We start from the raw sequence: 20146 nt of genomic DNA, 5'->3' as shown, positions 1-20146 counted from the left end.
TGTGGAATTAATTTTCAGAGCCTACTGTATTTATACTGTGTTTTGAATTAGGTTATCAATAAAATTTATTGATACAGATATTCAATCATTAAAGGTTTCCTTAAATTGTATGCAGATCTTCCATAGATAATGTATTTTCACTTATATTCAATTATTACTTTTTTATTTATATTTTCCAAATGTTGAATATGATGGTTTGATAGATAAGCATGAAGTTATTGACTGAAGTGTACTTATAAAGATACATTTTGTATGGTAAAGTATAGTACTTATAATGTTACCTTTGGATGGTTATAATTTCTATTCTTATTCTACTGTTTAACTTTTTTTCCAGGATGGAAAGCCTCACATCAACTTCTGTGGTAGCCAGGGAGCGCAAGAAACTCCAATTAACTGTCCAGACTCATACAGATGTGGTGATATCAACAGCTTGCATTTGCAGAGGAGAACGTGTTACCTACCCGGAGGATGGACAAATATCCTGAATGGGATAGAACCAGCCCGAGCATTGCGACTGGGATTGAATCCTTCAGTCACGCTCAGGCATATATGGACAGCCAGTACATGTCACAAATCTGAGAAAGTTTCCCAACACACGCCGGTAGGTATCCTGGGCCTGAATTTATAATAAATGGTACCTTTTGAAGTGAGAAACTGAATATGTTGTACCTTAACCCTTTTACCCCCAAAGGACGTACTGGTACGTTTCACAAAAGCCATACCTTTACCCCCATGGACGTACCGGTACATCCTTGCAAAAAAGTGCTATAAAAAATTTTTTTTTCATATTTTTTATATTGTTTTGAAAAAAATCAGGCATTTTCCAAGAGAATGAGACCAATCTGACCTCTCTATGACAAAAATTAAGGCTGTTAGAGCAATTTAAAAAGAAATATACTGCAAAATATGCTGGGAAAAAAATAATCCCCTGGGGGTTAAGGGTTGGAAATTTACAAATAACCTGGGGGTAAAAGGGTTAACAGCTCTATAGGATTTTGGTAGCATGTTTCATGGCTCTCATTTGTGTTTGTATCATGTTGATTTATCTTTTCCAATATTTTCTTGTATGCTTTTAGGTAGTTGCCCCATGGAAAGCAGTCACGGAAAAGAAAGAGCAGTTACGGGAGGTCGGGCAAGATATCATCGAAGATATAAAGGAAACCAAGGCAAAAGTGAAAGAGCAGATGGATGCTATCATTGAGGTATGGAGCTTAATGAGGTCTACATTCAACATTGATTTAGGTATATATATGTATTTCTATTTACATGTCGGTCACTACATAGTTTGATATCGAGTATGTGTACAGTACTGTAAGTGTATGAAATTTGTATGAAATAAGAAACGAACTGCTATTTAAGTCATAGAAGATTAGTATAAGTGGAATAGTTATTACTGTTATTTTGTAAATACTGTACAGGTATGTTATAACCTTACATTCATCCTGTTCTTAATCATCATTGCACTTAATTTACTTTAAAGGGTTACTATTTACAGTTTGCATCTCGAGACACACTGTAAGGAAAGGGTAATAAAGGTTCTTTGCGAGGTTCTTCATTCTCAGCTGCATTTCTCTCTGCCCCTGCTCTACATGTATTTTATTTGGTCTCTTCTCACTTAGCTGATTGACTTGAAAATCTTTACTGTACAGTATCTTGTTTTGCTTTTGCTACATTTAAGAACTAATCCCTAGTGTAAGTCTTAAACTAATTAATAGTAACAATGAAAATAATAATAAATTTTCTTTTTTCAGCGTGAGAATATTTGGACGATACCCAATTTATTGTGCATCAGTCGAATTGTCTGCTCACCCATCCTTTGTAATTTAGTTATAACTGGAGAATACAAATGGGCCCTGGGTCTCTTCATGTTTGCTGGTTTTACTGATTTAGTAAGTATTTGCATATTACTGTACCTGATATATTTTCTGTATACTTAAGGCTCCATTTACTGGTAAGGGGTTGCTGCATTATTTACAGAATGAAAAAGACGGTTCTCATTACCGTTCCAAACTTTTTCTAATTCAGGAATTTTATAAGTGTGAATAGAAGCCTTCAAAAATATTTTCTTCAAAATTCACCTGCCTAGCTGGTCTAATATTCTAATGTTAAATGGAATAAAGCTGATATAAATGTTGATTATTGGAAGATTTTCACTTTCCAATTAACCCTTTTACCCCCGGGGTATTTGGAAATCTCCAACCCTTAACCCCCAGGGGGTTATTTTTTCCCAGCACATTTGGCAGTATATTTTTTTTTAAATTGCTCTAACAGCCTTAATTTTTGTCATAGAGAGGTCAGGTTGGTCTCATTCTCTTGGAAAATGCCTGAATTTTCAATATTAAACTTACCCGATAATCATGTAGCTGTCAACTCCGTTGCCCGACAGAATTCTATGGAGGGATACGCCAGCTATCACAATACTAGAAGGGGGTGTACTTACCAGCGCCACCTGTGGCCAGGTACTCAATTACTTGTTGTTGACACCTCCTCAATTATTCCTCTGTCGTGCTTCCGGCTAGACGTTCTGGGATACGCTTATGGTCTTCGAGTTTATTCACGGATATTTGGTGAAGTATTCTCTCAGATTAACGGCTGTCGCTTTACTGGAATCCTTCTTATATTAGCTAGATAGCTTTTATATAGTACTGATATAACGGTTAACGATTTTTGCTTGTTTTTGGATCCCTGACATTTCGCAAGCCCCCTCCCATAGACGATGTAGGTCTTGCAATAGGCGTATTCCGAAGGCCTCGGTAGATCCTCACACCGCTTGTTCTGACTGTAGGGACAGGCCCTGTCAGTTAGAAAATCGATGTGAGGAATGCGCCGGACTTTCGGAATTGGAATTTGTCCGTCTTTTAAAATATTCAACTAAGTTAGAGAGAGGTAGAGTTAGGAGGAGTTCTTCTCACTCTTCTATGTTTTCCTCACCTCATGATCCCCTACCTTTTCCTACCCCTGTAGTGGCTACCCCCGAACCTACTGTGTGCCCTCCGCCTGATATGTCAGTTGTTTTGCGTGCTATTCAGGCTTTAGGCGATAAAGTAGAATCAGTGGTAAGTGACCATAAGTCTCTGATGGCCGAAGTTAAAGAACTGAAGGTCAAGAGTGCAGTGGGTGGAGTTAGTGCCAGTGCTGTGACGAGTGCTAGTGTCGGTGCAGTGCCAAGTGCTAGTGGTGCCAGTGTGGTGCGTGAGGATTTTTCTGTGCGAGCCAGTCGTCCTCCCAGTCCGGGACCTCTTGCAAGCTCCCATGCCCAGGGGAGAAGCAATGTCGAAGGGCTTAAGGGTTCGGCAGGCCTTGTTAGGCGCACAGAACTATCCTCGGTGGTTGCGGGCGTGTCTTCCAAAGACCGTCACTCCCACCTGCAGACGATTGAGCCAGTCTTATTCTCGTCCGCTGATCAACTGTCAGGGAAGAAACGTTGGTCTCAGGTCTCGAGACCGCTTAAACGTAGAGTCCAGTCCGCGAGTGCTCAGCCAGGTTGCAGTCATTGGCTCAGCTCTGACTCGCCTCAGTCATCTGTCGACTGTACTCCGCCCAAGAGGAGTAAGGTTCTGCCACAACAGAGCTCGACTGTTAAGGCTTTACCTCAGTCTGCTATCGTTTCTGCCGATCCCAAGTGGACCCTGCTTCAGTCCATGCAAGCACAGCTTTCGGACTTGATGCGTGAGTGTCGGGCTGAGAGTGTTGCACCTCCGCCTCCGCCTACACTCCCTCCGCCTGTTCTCGCTCCGCCTGTGCTCGCCCCGCCTGCGCTCGCTCCGCCTGGTCGCAGCACCATCTGCCAGGCGTACGATGTTGAGCCACTTTCGGAGTTCGCTGTTCCCAGTGGTGTTCAGCCTCAGCCTTCTTTAAGGCAACCTTTACTTTGGGATCAGGAGAGTTATTCCACTCTTCCTCCGCCTCCCCTTGCTGCTCCACCAGTGGTGCAACTCTCGGTTGGGGTACAACAACCTCTCCCTTCCATGAGTCAGTCTGCTCAGCCATTGCTGCAGCGAGCTCAACCCTCCTCAAGGCAAGCTCCTCTACACCCTGGACTTGCGCCTCAGGAGCCTCAGCTTGCGAGAACTTTACCTTGTTCTGCGCAGCCTCAACCTCATCATGCTCCGCTCATCTCACAGGAACAGGAACGGGCTACTCCGCCTCCGTCCTCCGCTCAGCAAGCGCTATCCTTGGGTTCAACCTCTCTTGCTAGGAGTCAACCTCCTTCACCCATGCGCCTTCCTTCTGCTTCGTCTGTTGTTCAGCCTTTGCAGTCTGAGCCTCAGGTTTTCCCTCAACAGTTACTGGAAGAGGAAACCACTGTTATTGTTCCTACCCGTTCTGACTCTGCGGTTCAGCATTCTTGTCCGATCTCTTCGCTACACTCTGGTGATGAGGTGTCGGATGATGAGGAGGCACACCTTGATCCCTCATCAGACGTGGACGAATCCAAGCTTTCTCCACAGTCTATTGATTTTCGTAAGGTCTTGGCTCTACTCAGGGAGATTTACCCAGACCACTTTGTCTCTGCTATTCCCCGCTCTCCACCATCTGAGTTTTCGCTGGGCGTACAACAAGCTAAGTCCTCCTATACTAAGCTTGTCCTAGCTAGATCCTCCAAGAGGGCTTTAAGGATCTTAGGGGAGTGGCTGCAGTCTAAACAACACCTTGGCAAGACTTCCTTCATGTTCCCTCCAACGAAGCTCACTTCGAAAGCGAGCGTTTGGTATGCCACAGGGGAAGCACCAGGCTTGGGAGTACCTGCCTCTGCCCAGGCTGACTTCTCAAGTCTGGTGGACTCGCCTCGGAGAACTGCTATGAGACGCTCGAAGGTTTGTTGGACCTTCTCAGACCTGGATCACTTACTGAAAGGGATGTTCAGAGCATTTGAAATGTTCAACTTTCTCGACTGGTGCCTGGGGGCCCTCAGCAAGAAAACCTCTCCTGCGGACAAAGATTCTGCCATGCTTTTAATGTCCTGCATGGATAAGGCCATCAGAGATGGATCGGGCGAGCTAGCGTCGTTGTTTGTATCAGGGGTGTTGAAGAAAAGGGAACAACTGTGTACCTTCCTTTCCGCCAGCATTACACCTTGCCAACGGTCACAACTCCTTTTTGCTCCGCTCTCGAAGTTCCTCTTTCCCGAAGAGCTAGTTAAGGACTTGTCTGCTGCCCTGATACAAAAGGACACGCACGATCTTGTAGCCTCATCGGCTCGTAAGTCTAAGGTTGCCACCTCAGTCCCCAAGACTTATCGCTCCCCAGTGGCTGATACCCCGGCTACGAGGTTCATACCGCCCTTTCGTGGTAGAGCCCCCAGCCGAGGAAGCTCCCGTCCAGACTCTCACAGGAGCAAGTCTAGGAAAGGATCCAGGACATCTAAGGGAAAGAACTGACTCTCCGTTTCTCCAGACAACAGTAGGAGCCAGACTCAAGATCTTCTGGCGAGCCTGGGAGAAGAGAGGTGCAGACGCACAGTCTGTCAGTTGGCTGAGGAACGGTTACAGGATTCCATTCTGCCTCAAACCACCTCTGGCCACATCGCCCATCAACCTCTCTCCCAACTACAAAGAAGAGGACAAGAGGCTAGCATTGCAACAGGAGGTGTCGCTACTTGTGCAGAAGAAGGCAGTGGTTATAGTCCGGGACCATCAATCCCCGGGCTTCTACAACCGTCTCTTTCTTGTGGCCAAGAAGACAGGAGGTTGGAGACCGGTGCTGGACGTCAGCTCTCTCAACGAGTATGTCACCAAGCAGACGTTCACGATGGAGACGACCAAGTCGGTCTTAGCAGCGGTCAGACAGGAGGACTGGATGGTCTCGTTGGACTTGAAAGATGCATACTTTCACGTTCTCATTCATCCAGACTCCCAACCTTTCCTGAGATTCGTTTTCGGAAAGGTTGTCTATCAGTTCCAAGCCCTGTGTTTTGGCCTAAGCACAGCTCCTATGGTCTTTACTCATCTGATGAGGAATGTAGCGAAATTCCTACACTTGTCGAACATCAGAGCCTCCCTCTACCTAGACGACTGGCTGTTGAGAGCCTCCACGAGTCGTCGTTGTCTGGAGAACCTCAATTGGACTTTAGACTTAATCAGAGACCTAGGTCTATTAGTCAATATAGAGAAATCTCAACTCATTCCCTCCCAATCCATTGTGTACCTGGGAATGGAGATTCGGAGTCAGGATTTTCGGGCTTTTCCATCGGCCCCCAGGATAAGCCAAGCCCTAGAGTGCATCATGAGCATGCTGAAGAGGAGCAATTGCTCAGTGAGACAGTGGATGAGTCTCACAGGGACCCTCTCATCACTGGCCCTGTTTGTCGAGCTAGGAAGACTCCACCTCCGCCCTCTTCAATTCCATCTTGCTGCTCATTGGGACAAGGGCTCGACTCTAGAAGCAGTCTCTATCCCTATCAACCAAGAGATGAAGACCACTCTCCTGTGGTGGAAGCACAATCTCCTTCTCAAGGAGGGTCTATCATTGGCCATCCAGACCCCCAATCTTCATCTCTTCTCAGATGCATCGGACTCGGGCTGGGGTGCGACCTTGGACGGACGGGAATGCTCGGGAGTATGGAACGAGGAACAAGGATTACTCCACATCAACTGCAAGGAACTGCTAGCAGTTCATCTAGCCCTGTTGAACTTCAAGTCCCTCCTGCTAGGCAAAGTGGTGGAGGTAAATTCAGACAACACCACAGCCTTGGCTTACATCTCCAAGCAAGGAGGGACCCATTCGAGGAGCCTTTACGAGATCGCAAGGGACCTCCTCATTTGGTCAAGAGGTCTAAACCTCACTCTGGTCACGAGGTTCATCCAGGGCGATATGAATGTTTCAGCGGATCGCCTGAGCAGAAGGAATCAGGTCATTCCCACGGAATGGACCCTCCACAAGAGTGTGTGCAACAGACTTTGGACCTTGTGGGGTCAACCTACCATAGATCTGTTTGCCACCTCCATAACCAAGAGACTTCCGCTTTATTGTTCCCCTGTTCCAGACCCTGCAGCGGTTCATGTGGATGCTTTTCTTCTGAACTGGTCCCATCTCGACCTGTACGCATTCCCTCCGTTCAAGATAATAAACAAAGTTCTGCAGAAATTCGTCTCGCACGAAGGGACACAGCTGACGCTGGTTGCTCCCCTTTGGCCTGCAAGAGAATGGTACACAGAGGTACTTCAATGGCTAGTCGACTTCCCCAGGACTCTACCTCTAAGAGTGGACCTTCTACGTCAACCTCACGTAGACAGGTTGCACCCAAACCTCCACGCTCTTCGGCTGACTGCCTTCAGACTGTCGAAAGATTCGCTAGAGCTAGAGGCTTTTCGAAGGAGGCAGCCAGTGCGATTGCCAGAGCTAGAAGAGTTTCCACTCGTAGAGTCTACCAGTCTAAGTGGGAGGTCTTCCGAAGCTGGTGTAGAGCCAATTCAATATCCTCTACCAATACCTCTGTGATCCAAATAGCTGACTTCCTTCTACATCTTAGGAATGAGAGATCCCTTTCAGCACCTACGATTAAAGGATATAGGAGCATGTTGGCCTCAGTTCTCCGCCACAGAGGTTTGGACCTGTCTTCCAACAAGGACCTTCAAGACATTCTCAAGTCTTTTGAGACGTCTAAAGAACGTCGTCTTTCCACTCCAGGCTGGAATCTAGACGTAGTCTTAAGGTTCCTTATGACATCTAGGTTCGAACCTCTCCAGTCAGCTTCCTTCAAGGACCTTACCCTCAAGACACTTTTTCTCGTTTGCCTTGCAACAGCTAAGAGAGTCAGTGAGGTTCATGCCTTCAGCAAGAACATTGGTTTCACAACCGAATCTGCAACATGTTCTTTTCAGCTTGGATTCCTAGCAAAGAACGAGCTTCCTTCACGTCCTTGGCCTAGATCGTTCGAAATACCTAGCCTCTCCAACATGGTAGGTAACGAACTAGAGAGAGTTCTTTGCCCTGTCAGAGCTCTCAAATATTATCTGAAGAGGTCTAAACCTATTCGAGGACAGTCAGAAGCCTTATGGTGTGCCATCAAGAAACCCTCGAGACCCATGTCCAAGAATGGGCTTTCGTACTATATAAGGCTTCTGATCAGAGAAGCACATTCTCACTTAAAGGAGGAAGACCTTGCATTGCTGAAGGTAAGGACCCACGAAGTAAGAGCTGTAGCTACTTCGATGGCCTTTAATAAAAACCGTTCTCTGCAGAGCATAATGGATGCAACCTATTGGAGGAGCAAGTCAGTGTTTGCATCATTTTATCTGAAAGATGTCCAGTCTCTTTACGAGAACTGCTACACCCTGGGACCATTCGTAGCAGCGAGTGCAGTAGTAGGTGAGGGCTCAGCCACTACATTCCCTTAATCCCATAACCTTTTTTAACCTTTCTCTTGAATACTTTTATTGTTGTTTTTATGGTTGTTACGGTAGGCTAAGAAGCCTTCCGCATCCTTGGATTTGGCGGGTGGTCTATTCATTCTTGAGAAGCGCCTGGGTTAAAGGTTTGGTAGAGGTCCTTTAGTAGGGGTTGCAACCCCGTGTACTTTGGCACCTTTGGGTTGATTCAGCCTCCAAGAGGAACGCTGCGCTCAGTAAGGAAGACGAACTTTAAATAAAGAGGCAGAGTAACGGTTTTATTCGACTTCCTTACCAGGTACTTATTATTTCATTGTTATTTGAGATAACTGTTATATGAAATATGGGATACTTAGCTATCCTTTAATCTTGTACACTGGTTTTCACCCACCTCCCTGGGTGTGAATCAGCTACATGATTATCGGGTAAGTTTAATATTGAAAAATGTTATTTTTATTAATAAAATAAATTTTTGAATATACTTACCCGATAATCATGATTTAATCGACCCTCCCTTCCTCCCCAGAGAGAACCAGTGGACCGAGGAATAATTGAGGAGGTGTCAACAACAAGTAATTGAGTACCTGGCCACAGGTGGCGCTGGTAAGTACACCCCCTTCTAGTATTGTGATAGCTGGCGTATCCCTCCATAGAATTCTGTCGGGCAACGGAGTTGACAGCTACATGATTATCGGGTAAGTATATTCAAAAATTTATTTTATTAATGAAAATAACATTTTTCTCAAAAAATTATCAAAAATATGAAAAAAAAAAAAAATTTATAGCATTTTTTTGCAAGGACGTACCGGGACGTCCATGGGGGTAAAGGGATGGCTTTTGTGAAACGTACCAGTACGTCCTTTTGGGGGTAAAAGGGTTAATAGAAATCAAAATGCTTTGATAAAGCTTTCAGGTCTTCAAGTAATTGGTCATAAGAAAATATTTACAAATCCATTAGTTATATGTTGCCTTTTTGTGCGTAAAAATCTACTGCACTAGGAAAGAGAAGGTCCTTGCTGCACATGCTACAAACCTCGTATGATGCTATGTATGACTCTTCATTCCATTGCGCAACACGAGTAGAACACAATGAAAGCAACCAGTGACACTTTGGCTGAGGGTTATGTATTGAGAAACATGCTTTGTGCTAGTGGTAGCGTAGGCCATAGTTCTGTTGCCCGAACTCGGGGAGAGGGAGAGGGAGTTGCCTCCCATAGTGAGGCAGCTCCTCCTCCTCCCCCGGGGGTGGATTTAAATATTAATTTGTGTACTAATGATTTGGTTCAGCTTTGGTCTTCCTTGGGGCTTGAGGGTTCGCCCTCCAAGGAAGCCTTGTTTGACATGATCCGGTTGGGTGCCGCTGTCAATTCTCGCTAAGTTCATTAATTATTCGTTACCTGTATTAAAATTTAGGTAGTAACACCAATATGCCTCTTGTAAAACGTCTATGATCTGGTAATGAGGAATGATGACAAATATCATAAGTCAAAGTTGTTGAGCCACACATGTTATCCCAAGTTCTTTCACTTGTTAAGACAGTCCACTGGATAATTTGACTTATTAAAAAAACAAAAAGTTTGTATCCTGGGAAACAAAATCTTAAGTAAAAGGTAACCCAACTGAAGGCTAGTTTTTAGATTGATTGCTATCACTTGACAAAGCGTTAAGCTCACTGACCTAATTTGCAGAGCCATAAGATAGCAGAAAAATTATCGTAATTGTCAAATTCAGGAACTGTGTCTTGTCATGAGCTTTTTAAGGAGCATTGGTATATTCTATCAGAACCTGGACTTTGTTCTGGCTAGGTGATTCCATGGAAGATTGTGGAACTAATGTGTTGAAGTGATAAAGTAAGTTTGACATATGTTGAGCAGTGTCCAAATCCAATACATATCTAATGAAAACACAAAGAAAGAGCCCTGATTTATTGACAAGGCAATATCTTGTGGTCATAAGAGAAAATGAAGAATTCAGTAATCAAAGGAAAAGAAGCATCGCGTGCAGTAGTATTTTGTCAAATCAAGCAGCAAACTTCATCCACTTTACCTTATTAAGGATAGTCATTGATGTCCTGCATGGAGTGGTTATTATGGCTGGTGCATATCTGAAATTTCTCTCGCCTTGAGTCCATGCTGGATGACTACCATGTTTGAAATTTTATACTCCAGGGGATTTTTGAACCTTTTAACAGATTATTTCAAGTGTCTCTTAATTAGGGGAGGAAACCATACAATCTTGAGACAAGATCCAAGATGTAAGGAAACCTCTCCTCTTAGGCCAAAGATAAACTACTGTATAAGAATCATCCGTATGTTATTTCACACAACTTGACAAGGATTTTACCCTGGAGTCCAAAGGGAGGAAAGGCATAGATGTCTAGTCTGTGCTAAAATTTTCAACACGTATCTATTCTGTAATGAGAGGAGTCCCTCTATCCCTTGGTGATAGCAGTTGTCCTTATTATGGTTGTTGTGTATCATGAAACATAATTTGTTCCGTAACCGAAATACAAACCACGCTATTTACAAAGGGTTATTACTTTTAGCGTAGCTGAAATGGCGAGCCATTAGAATTTAACGAGGGTGTATTACCCCCGCGCTAGTTAGCGGGGGGGGGGGGGGTAGGGGAGTGGTAGCTAGCTACCCCTCCGCCCCCTCACACACACGTGAATACTCACTTTAACTTTTGGCTCGGACTGTGACAGACGTCTCTGTCTTGGTCCTCGCTTGGCAGCCATTGTCTGTTTTGTCTTTACTTAATCGCTTACTTTTCTTTTACTCAATATATATGTAGACATGTTTTCATGTTTGTATATATATTTGAGTATAGAAATAAGTAAGTTTCCTTTTCAGATGTGTGTGTGTAGTGTACGATATCTACGTGGAGGCCTCGGCAGTTAGGCCACCACGGCGTATTTTATGGGTGGCGATCGAGTTTGACTTATGTCTTTCTCTCTCTCTCTCTCTCTCTTGAGGTCGTTCACCCTTTTTACTATGTGTTACTACGCCCTTGTAGCCTAGCTTCCTTTCCGTGTGGGGGGTTGCTACGTCGTACGTTTGTATCAATTAGTTATGAATCTAATTGTAGTTGTTTTTTTTGTTTTTTTTCAGCTTGTAGAACGATTCCTTTCGGGGTTTTCGTTCTTTAGTGTTCATTCATTTTTAAATTACATAATTACTATGTTACATAATTATTAATTGTTATAATTCTGTTTTGGTTACAGCTCTCCTTCCGCGAGTGTAAGTGGTTGTGAGGGCACGTGCCTGTTGTGTAATTCTTGTTCCTTTCCCTCGGGATTCCTCTTCGGAGCCTTCCCGGGGGAATGAATGTGTACTAATATTATTTGTTTTATTTTTTTAGTTACCGATCTAGTTCGTTTCTGTAATATAGCAACGGTGTGAGCTGTCTGGTTGAGTCCTGGGGATTCGGCTGTTGCTTCCTCCCCCCTTGTATTTTCGTCAGGGGCGTGTCTCCTTCTACTGGTAGTACTCCCGTGTCGACGGACAGCTCTCCAGTTCATTTTAGAACAGTCAGGAGGCTTGCCTCCTTGGGCGGATAACTTTCCTTCCGAGGGAAGTTTTTCCTGTCCAGGCTTGAGTTTTTCTCATTTTGGGGGGTTCTTCTCTTGCCTTTTTTTCGTGCGACTATGCTCTTGGTGCTGAGCGGTCGCACCTGCAGTTTCGCTCAAGGGGCTGGGCAACTGCAGGAGCTCCTCTTCGGAGGATTGCTCCTTTTAGGTCACTGGCTGACCAGTCTCTTCCTCGAAGTGTTTCTCTTTCGTTCTCGAGAGAGTACACTCATAGAGACTCCTCTTCGGAGGTTTCTTCTGTTGCTGTTGCTGTTGGCCTCCCTCGCCGTAAGGCCCTCCGTCCGTCTCGTCGTAAGGGCCTCTCATCTCCCTATAAGGGTGCTTGAGGCGCCCTTTTGGATCTCCGTTTGCAGCCTACAACTCCTTTTTTCTCGATCTTCCGCCTTGGTGCAGATGGACAGCAGTCTGATCTCGTCTTCCGACGGGCAACGGTCTTCCCGGCGGACAACGGTCTGCCCGACGGACAGCGGTCTTCCGACGGACATCAGTCTCCCGGCGGACAACGATCCCTTCGGGGCAAAGGGTTGCCCCCACGGGGGTTCTTCCCTTGCGTGTCAGGGTTTCCCTGCGCGCCCTGCTGTTCGTCAGCGCTTTCAAGATGATCCCTGCGGTTCCTGTTACGTGCCCTGTGCGCCCACGTTCGCCCTCGCGATCTAGAACTTCGGTTCAGGTCGGGGTCAAGGACTCTTCTTCTTTGCGCAGGCTTCCACGCGTAGCCTTCTGCTCGTCAGCGATCATCAGCTCGTCAGCGATCATCAGCTCGCCAGCGATCTCCGGATCGCCCACGTGTGTTACAGCTGGCACGCCAACGTTCTCCAACACTTCTGAAGGAACATGGTTCGCCAGCTACTAGCTCACCTGCGCATGCTGATCGCCATCGCGCGACCCTCAACTGCGGATGCTGATCGCCATCGCGCGACCCTCAACTGCGGATGCTGATCGCCATCGCGTGACCCTCAACTGCGGATGCTGATCGCCATCGCGCGACCCTCAACTGCGGATGCTGATCGCCATCGCGCGACCCTCAACTGCGGATGCTGATCGCCATCGCGCGACCCTCAACTGCGGATGCTGATCGCCATCGCGCGACCCTCAACTGCGGATGCTGATCGCCATCGCGCGACCCTCAACAGCGCATGCTGCTCGCCATCGCACAACCCTGCACGATCGCCCGCTTACGCATGCTGCTCCTCATCGCACAACCCTGAACGATTGCCTTCCTGCGGATGCTGATCACCATCGCACCCTTTCACGCGATCATTCACCTGCGCATGCTGCTCGCCATCGCACAACCCTGCACGATTGCCCGCTTACGCATGCTGCTCCTCATCGCACAACCCTGAACGATCGCCCTCCTGCGGATGCTGATCACCACCGCACCCTTTCACGCGATCTTTCACCTGCGCATGCTGCTCGCCATCGCACAACCCTGCACGATCGCCCGCTTACGCATGCTGCTCCTCATGGCACAACCCTGAACAATCGCCCTCGTGCGGATGCTGATCACCATCGCACCCTTTCACGCGATCATTCACCTGCGCATGCTGCTCGCCATCGCACAACCCTGCACGATTGCCCGCTTACGCATGCTGCTCCTCATCGCACAACCCTGAACGCTCGCCCTCTTGCGGATGCTGATCACCATCGCACCCTATCACGCGATCATTCACCTACACATGCTGCTCGCCATCGCTTACCATCACGCGGTCATTATCGCCAGCGATCTTCTTCACCTACGCGGCAGCACGATCCCTCGCCGTCACGCCATCGCTTGCGTTCGTCGCCTCGGACACGTGTTCATTTACCTGCCCACCCTCACGCCCACTCGCCTGTGCGCCCGCACGACCGCTCGCCTGCGCGCCCGCGCGACCGCTCGCCTGCGCGCCCGCGCGACCATTCGCCTTTGCGCGACCGTTCGCCCTCGCGCGACCATAGTTCGCGGCGAATTCCACAGCCGGTGGTAGCAGCAGGGACGCGTGCTCCTAGACGGCACTCGGGATCACCTCCATCCAAGCACAGGTTGGTAGTGCAGGACGAAGACAGGTCAGTACAGCATTCCTCCCCACCTTCTTTTCAGGCAGGTACCGTCGGGTCCACTCCAAAGGATCGCCCGATCCCTTTCACCTTAGCGAGGATTTCGGACTCTGTGTCCTTGGAGCAGCAGACATGGTTTGGTCCGCTGGCACGGGCGTTAATGAGGGTTATGAAACCAGCACTCGCCGGCCAGGGTAACAAACCAGCGGCTGTCTCTCCTACGCTGAAGAGAAAGAGAGGAGTGGACTTCGTGGTGACTTCCCCCAGGGCGAAGTTGGTTCCCAAGAGGTCGGTCTCGAGGGTCCCCTCTCCTGTACGAGTACTCCCTCCTTCTCCCGCCCTGGAAGGATTTTTGGCGGGGGGGCTTTCCGTTCAAGATTTCTCCATCGGACAAGGGGTGACTGCTTACCTCTTCCTCTGGGAGCTTACCAGGTTCTTTCCCTCCTCGGTTACGGCCCGAGGTTTGGTTCAAGGAAGCTACAGGAAGATCAAGGGTACTTTCCTCCTCTCGAGCTCAGACACCTTGGCCTTTCGTCGTTAAGTATCTACTTGCGGACAAGCTCGATGTTGTACCATCTGGACGCGCTGACTGAAGGCTTCCTTCGGGTGTCTCATCTGTGGAGGACGACGACCTCAGACACCCTTCCATCCTTGAGAAGAGTTTTGTCTGTGCCCAAGGACAGAGACTTAGACAGCTGCTGTGCGGAGTAAATCGACTTCCGGTTTCACTCCTCCAAGGCGCTTTCTTCCAGACTCTGCAGGGCTCCAGCGCCCTTTTCTTTCAACCACGTCGGCCTAAGTTATCGGCTATGACAACTGGGACAAGGTGTCCAATTGCAGCTTCCTCCTGTCAGGAACAGATGGCACGGGAGACTCCCCCGGGGGGCATAGTCCTAAAAGGAGTTCACGAACTCTAGGATTGCAGGTTTTTTCGCTGGGAGGATGCTTAAGGTTACTCATCCGAATGACAGCTTCCCGATGCCCATTCCCGCACAATCTCTGTGAGTAGCCAAGGATATCGCGCCTGCCGTCTCTGTCAGCGAATTCAGTGTCTCTGAACCTCTATGCCATAGCGTCAGCAGAGTTGCCCGGTTGGGCAGAATGATCCATACCTTAGGCGAAGGTCTTCCTTAGGATCATCGACGGCTTCACCCCCGGCCCCCTCAGTCGATCCTTTCTTGTAAGGAAGGATCTGAGAGGGGATGTCCATAGTCGACCTCTCAGCCCTGATCAAGTTTGTCGAACAAACTTCGGCCAGCGTAGACCAGCAGAATCGATCAGACTGGTAACGAGGCGACAGGACTCCTTTAACCCTGGATCGGAAGGACGGGTACTTTCAGTTTCCATTCCATCCATCTTCCAGGGTGCTCGTCGAATTCAGCCTAGACTGCAAGTATTCCTGCTTATGATGCAGTGTGGCTATCCCGCTGTGGCATAGCAGGTTTGTTTCCCCAGAGAACTCTCCCTGCCTTCCTCTTGGCCGCTCAGGTGCAGGCTTCCGCCTCCTCTGCTGTTTGGAGGGCTGGTCAACTCCGGTAGGCTCGGGTTTCGACCTTCTTCAGCGCCGGGACAAGCTTCCGGATGCTGACCATGAGTGTGGGCTCATGGTATTTTGCTTGGAGCCTTCTCTTCCTCTGCCTCAACATCTGGAGTATCTGGCCATGATATTGAGTCAACCGCCTTACCACATTGGAAACCCCGCTTCTCGTCCGTCCAGCGAGGTTAAGCAACGTCGGTACTTGGATGGGTGACCACCTGGGGACGCCAGATTCTGTTACCGCATCCTCCGAGCCTTCCTTTCGGTTGACTGTGGCAAGACTGAGGAGAGTCGCAGTACCTGTTCTCAGTCAAGCAGAGCTTTCAGCCCTACCTTGGAACGTTTCCTAGTTCTTCTTTCCTCATTGACCCGTCTGTAGTCCGAACGGTCGCCTCAGGATAAGTTCCATGTGGGGCGATCCAAGTTCCGGTGGCTTCAGGCAATGTTTAACCGGACTCCCTGGCCCTATGGGACCAGCGGAACTATTAAACCTGCAATGGGTGTTGACCTATGGAGCCTCTTGATGGTAGTGGATATTCTCGTCCTTTCCCCACATTCTTGATGCGGTTCTCGGACTCGTCAAAGGAAAGGGGGGGGGGGGGGGGGGGCATGTTCCGGTCCAGGCCTATGGTCAAGACCTGAAGGATACCTCTCCATCATTCAGGCAGGCTTAAGGGCCTTAGTCTGGCCCCTCTTCAGATCCTACAGCTCCTGCCAAGTCGCCCCGTTGCGCATCGACTTCATTCTAACCAGCAGGGGACGCATTTTCACACCTTCACATCTTGCAGTAGAGATACCGGGATGATTGAGATTCTCTCAATTCCACCATCGGCTCTCTCATTCCAGGCAGGGGAATGTTTCTCTCAGACTATCCGAGCAGAGCCTCATTGAGAGAGTGTACCTAGGGGTCTTTGACCTTGGGTAACCAGCAAGTGCTGGTCTGGGGGACCTGATCGCGACACCTTGGAACCTCAAGCTTCCACTAGTCTTCCCCCCAGTCTCAGACCCCGAGACTCTGGCAAGATGCATTCCGGTGATGGTGGGACAAATTCGACGCCTGCGTCTTCCCTCCTTTTTGTCTGCGGACAATGGGTCTCAACAAAACCAGGTTGTCTGTCAACCTTTCAATGGGAGAGCTCCACTGGGACTATGCGCAGAACGGTTTCTGGACCCTCTGCTTCCCCTGACGGAACTCCCGGGAGAGCTTCTCCCACGGCGCAGACTACTCAAGCAACCACACTGCGACATCTCTCCCGAACCGGGGCGTCGCTTCGGCTTCATGCCTGGAGACACTACGCTTCCTCCTCTAGAAGAGACAACCCGATACAGTCTTTGTACGGATGTCGCGTCATCTGCGATAGTCATCCACAGGGGTCTCCCAGGCAAAGTGAAGAGTCTAAGGTGGTGGGTGCCGTGGGTGATATACCTCTTCCCGTGAGGCCTCTTCTCCAGCAATAACGGTCTTACTGCCTTTCGGCGGGAGGAAACTCCTTTCCGCTCTCGGCAATGAAGCCTGTCGCTCAGCCTTTCCCTGACCTTCAGGCTTAAAGGAATAACTTTTTCCTGCCCGCTGGATCTATCCTCGCTCATGCGAAGCTACGATCGTCCCTGCCCTAGTCGGAGGAAGACCTCCAACTTGGAGCATGGCTCGGACTTTTAGTCCTTTAAGAGATCTTCTCAAGACCCTTTTACGACAGGCCTCGGATTGTATTCCGCCTTGGGTCTTCTGCTCACTCTGGCCACGGCCAGTGTGTAAACAATCTTCTTGGTCTCTTACTACTCCCCCCTTTCTAAGGAAGAGGGGAAGGCAACATTCAGGCTCGCTCCTGAGTTGTTGGCTAGACTCAGAATCTGAGGGTCCCGACCCTTCGGTCCGATTCATTCAAGATTTCGAGTCTCCATTCTGTGTGTGATGTCCCAAGACCTTCTCTTTCTTGCCAGTAAGGAATCGAGAGGTTAGCGCTGGGAACAGCTGCAGTTTGGCCTCAGTTGCAGCCGATTTGGGAACACAAGGAGGACATGGGGGGAGAGTCACCAGTATACCTCTTCAGCCCGGACTCGAGTACATTCATCTCGACCTGTCTTCAGACCCTCCCCCGTCACGTCGCCCTACAGCACGATGTTGGATACATCGCAACGTCCTCGCCTTCGAGTAATACTACTCTGTGACGCAGGTGCTACAAGCTGGAGTCTGGAAGCGTCTGATGACCTTCGCAGCCCGCTTCCTGCAGGGCGTGACCCACAGGAGTCTCGATACGTTTTCTATCGCTCTGTGGTGGCTACACAACAGCTGGTCTAACCTCAGGCTCCTTTTTGGACAGGTAGCAGAAGGTTGAGGGCATTGTTATCAGGTTTTAGTCTGCATGAACGAAAGAAGTATGTCTGGCCCTTACTTCTTTCTTCATCATCCCCTCTACGGGGAAGCAGCATCCTGGTCTCTGCATAGCTGACCTCGAACCTCTGCAGGTAAACCATGCTTCCTTGTGTTCCGAGTATTGAGTCAATACTGTCGCGTCCCCCATACCCTGACGAGGTGGTATTGGGAACGTCCTAACCCAGAGTTCCTTCTGGAACTCCAGGTCAACTGCCTAAGACGGGTCACACTTCTTCCTTCACACACAAGCTTACGTAGGCCACATGGTTCCTTGCGGAGCAAGGAACTTGTGAGGTGCAGGGACTCCTTTTCTCGAGTGCGACTCACTCGGATTCTGAGTCCCCGGGTAAAGCCAAAGCCAGTATGGCTGGGGACTTTCCACCCTTCCTAAGGGATAAGTCACCCTTTGTAAATAGCGTGGTTTGTATTTCGGTTACGGAACAAATGACAAATTCGAAGATAATTTGTATTTTTCCTAACCATACAAACCTTAGCTATTTACACATATTTGCCCGCCAGCCCTGTCCCCCAAGACAAGTCCTACCTCTAAGTGAAAGTGAGTATTCACGTGTGTGTGAGGGGGCGGAGGGGTAGCTAGCTACCACTCCCCTACCCCCCCCCCCCGCTAACTAGCGCGGGGGTAATACACCCTCGTTAAATTCTAATGGCTCGCCATTTCAGCTACGCTAAAAGTAATAACCCTTTGTAAATAGCTAAGGTTTGTATGGTTAGGAAAAATACAAATTATCTTCGAATTTGTCATTTTATGATGCTGTTTAGAACTTTATTTTGTCTTACAAATCGTCATGAAAAAGTTCCCACTTTCCAATCCATGTTTGTTGTCAAGTCGAGATCATTTTACACAAAAGAGGGAGGACAGCGGTGACTAATAGACAATAGGGTGAAATTGCACTGACTTTAGCTGTCAACTTTTGCTTACAGGACTTCGTAAGTTACATGTCTTAGTAAATTTTACTACAAATTTAGACTAAATTAGATAAGTTTACATGATAAATTATATTTATTATGAAAGTTTTTTTCTTTTTAGCTTGACGGTTGGATAGCAAGAACTTTTCCGAATCAAGCCTCTCGTCTTGGCAGCTTTTTAGATCCCTTGGCGGACAAAGTTCTAGTAGCGATGCTCTTCCTTTCTCTCACATATGTTGGATTGATACCATGTACGTAACATATCGTGTGATGTTCATCTTTGCATTCTTTCTTGTGTTAAATATAAGACTCTAATTTTGGATATAGAATTGTTTTAGTTTTCAGGGTGGCCAAGTTAATATTGAGCAATTTTAAGCAAATATGCTTAGTCAGACTATATATAAATTAATTTTTCATCATGAAATGCTGATAATTTTAATGCAAACATTTTAGTATCGTTATTGTTATACTGTACTGTAAAGCAAATATTTTATTATCATTCCTACTCAAAGTATTTTGTAGCACTAGGATAGTAGAATTCTATGTACACTACCTAACATTTGTCAGTCTGAACATCTTAGACTGAGGAGGTTTTAAAGGTCTGTTTCAAAATTCAAAACTGACTTCAGTTAGAAAAATGTAGAAGTGGGATTTTTTAATAACTTAGAAATTTTCATGGTTTAAGAAAATTTTTTTGATAACTTGTTTTTGTAAAGTTGCTAATGACTATAATTTATTTCTGAAATGGTATTAACAATTGGAAGTTATTTTTATTTTAGACAACAATTTAACTTTACTCATCTCTTAATTCTTGTCAGTGGATTAAAATACAAAGCCTGCTTAAGGTTAGAAAAAATTAATTTCAAGTTTGAAGATATATACTATATCTAAAAGTGTGACCTGATTGGTAACGTCTCTGCCTGGTGTTTGCCAGTCGAGGGTTCGAGTCCCGCTCAAACTCGTTAGTGCCATTAGTGTCTGCAACCTTACCATCCTTGTGAGCTAAGGTTGGGGGGTTTGGGGGAGCCTATATGTCTATCTGCTGAGTCATCAGCAGCCACTGCCTTGGCCCTCCCTGGTCGTAGCTTGGGTGAAGAGGAGGCTTGGGCGCTGATCATATAATATATGGTCAGTCTCTAGGGCATTGTCCTAATTGCTAGGGCAATGTCACTGTCCCTTGCCTCTGCCATTCATGAGCGACCTTTAAACCTTTAAACTGATCAGTGAAATTACCATTTAATTTTCTTTTCAGTGCCCCTTACTGTGATTATTGTGTACAGAGACCTCGTGATTATTGGTGGTGCTTCTTACGTGCGTTACAAAAGTCTCCCTCCTCCAGTAAGCATAAATTAGAT

General features: G+C 47.4%; 1 protein-coding gene across 1 annotated transcript in view; it reads left to right on the top strand.

The window, feature by feature from the left end:
• The window catches only part of CLS (cardiolipin synthase), a 189203-nt gene that overhangs the window by 157533 nt on the left and 11524 nt on the right, over positions 1–20146 (top strand). The window contains exons 11-15 of the mRNA XM_068359291.1: positions 335–605; positions 1081–1202; positions 1752–1889; positions 18913–19042; positions 20044–20129. Of these exons, the coding sequence (XP_068215392.1) occupies positions 335–605; positions 1081–1202; positions 1752–1889; positions 18913–19042; positions 20044–20129 (747 nt within the window). The remainder of the gene's footprint in view (positions 1–334; positions 606–1080; positions 1203–1751; positions 1890–18912; positions 19043–20043; positions 20130–20146) is intronic.

This window comes from Palaemon carinicauda, chromosome 35, assembly GCF_036898095.1.
Source record: "Palaemon carinicauda isolate YSFRI2023 chromosome 35, ASM3689809v2, whole genome shotgun sequence".
NCBI classification, from domain to species: Eukaryota; Metazoa; Arthropoda; class Malacostraca; order Decapoda; family Palaemonidae; genus Palaemon; species Palaemon carinicauda.
Note: the sequence above shows the minus strand (reverse complement) of the source record. Positions and strands in the feature narration are given on the sequence as shown.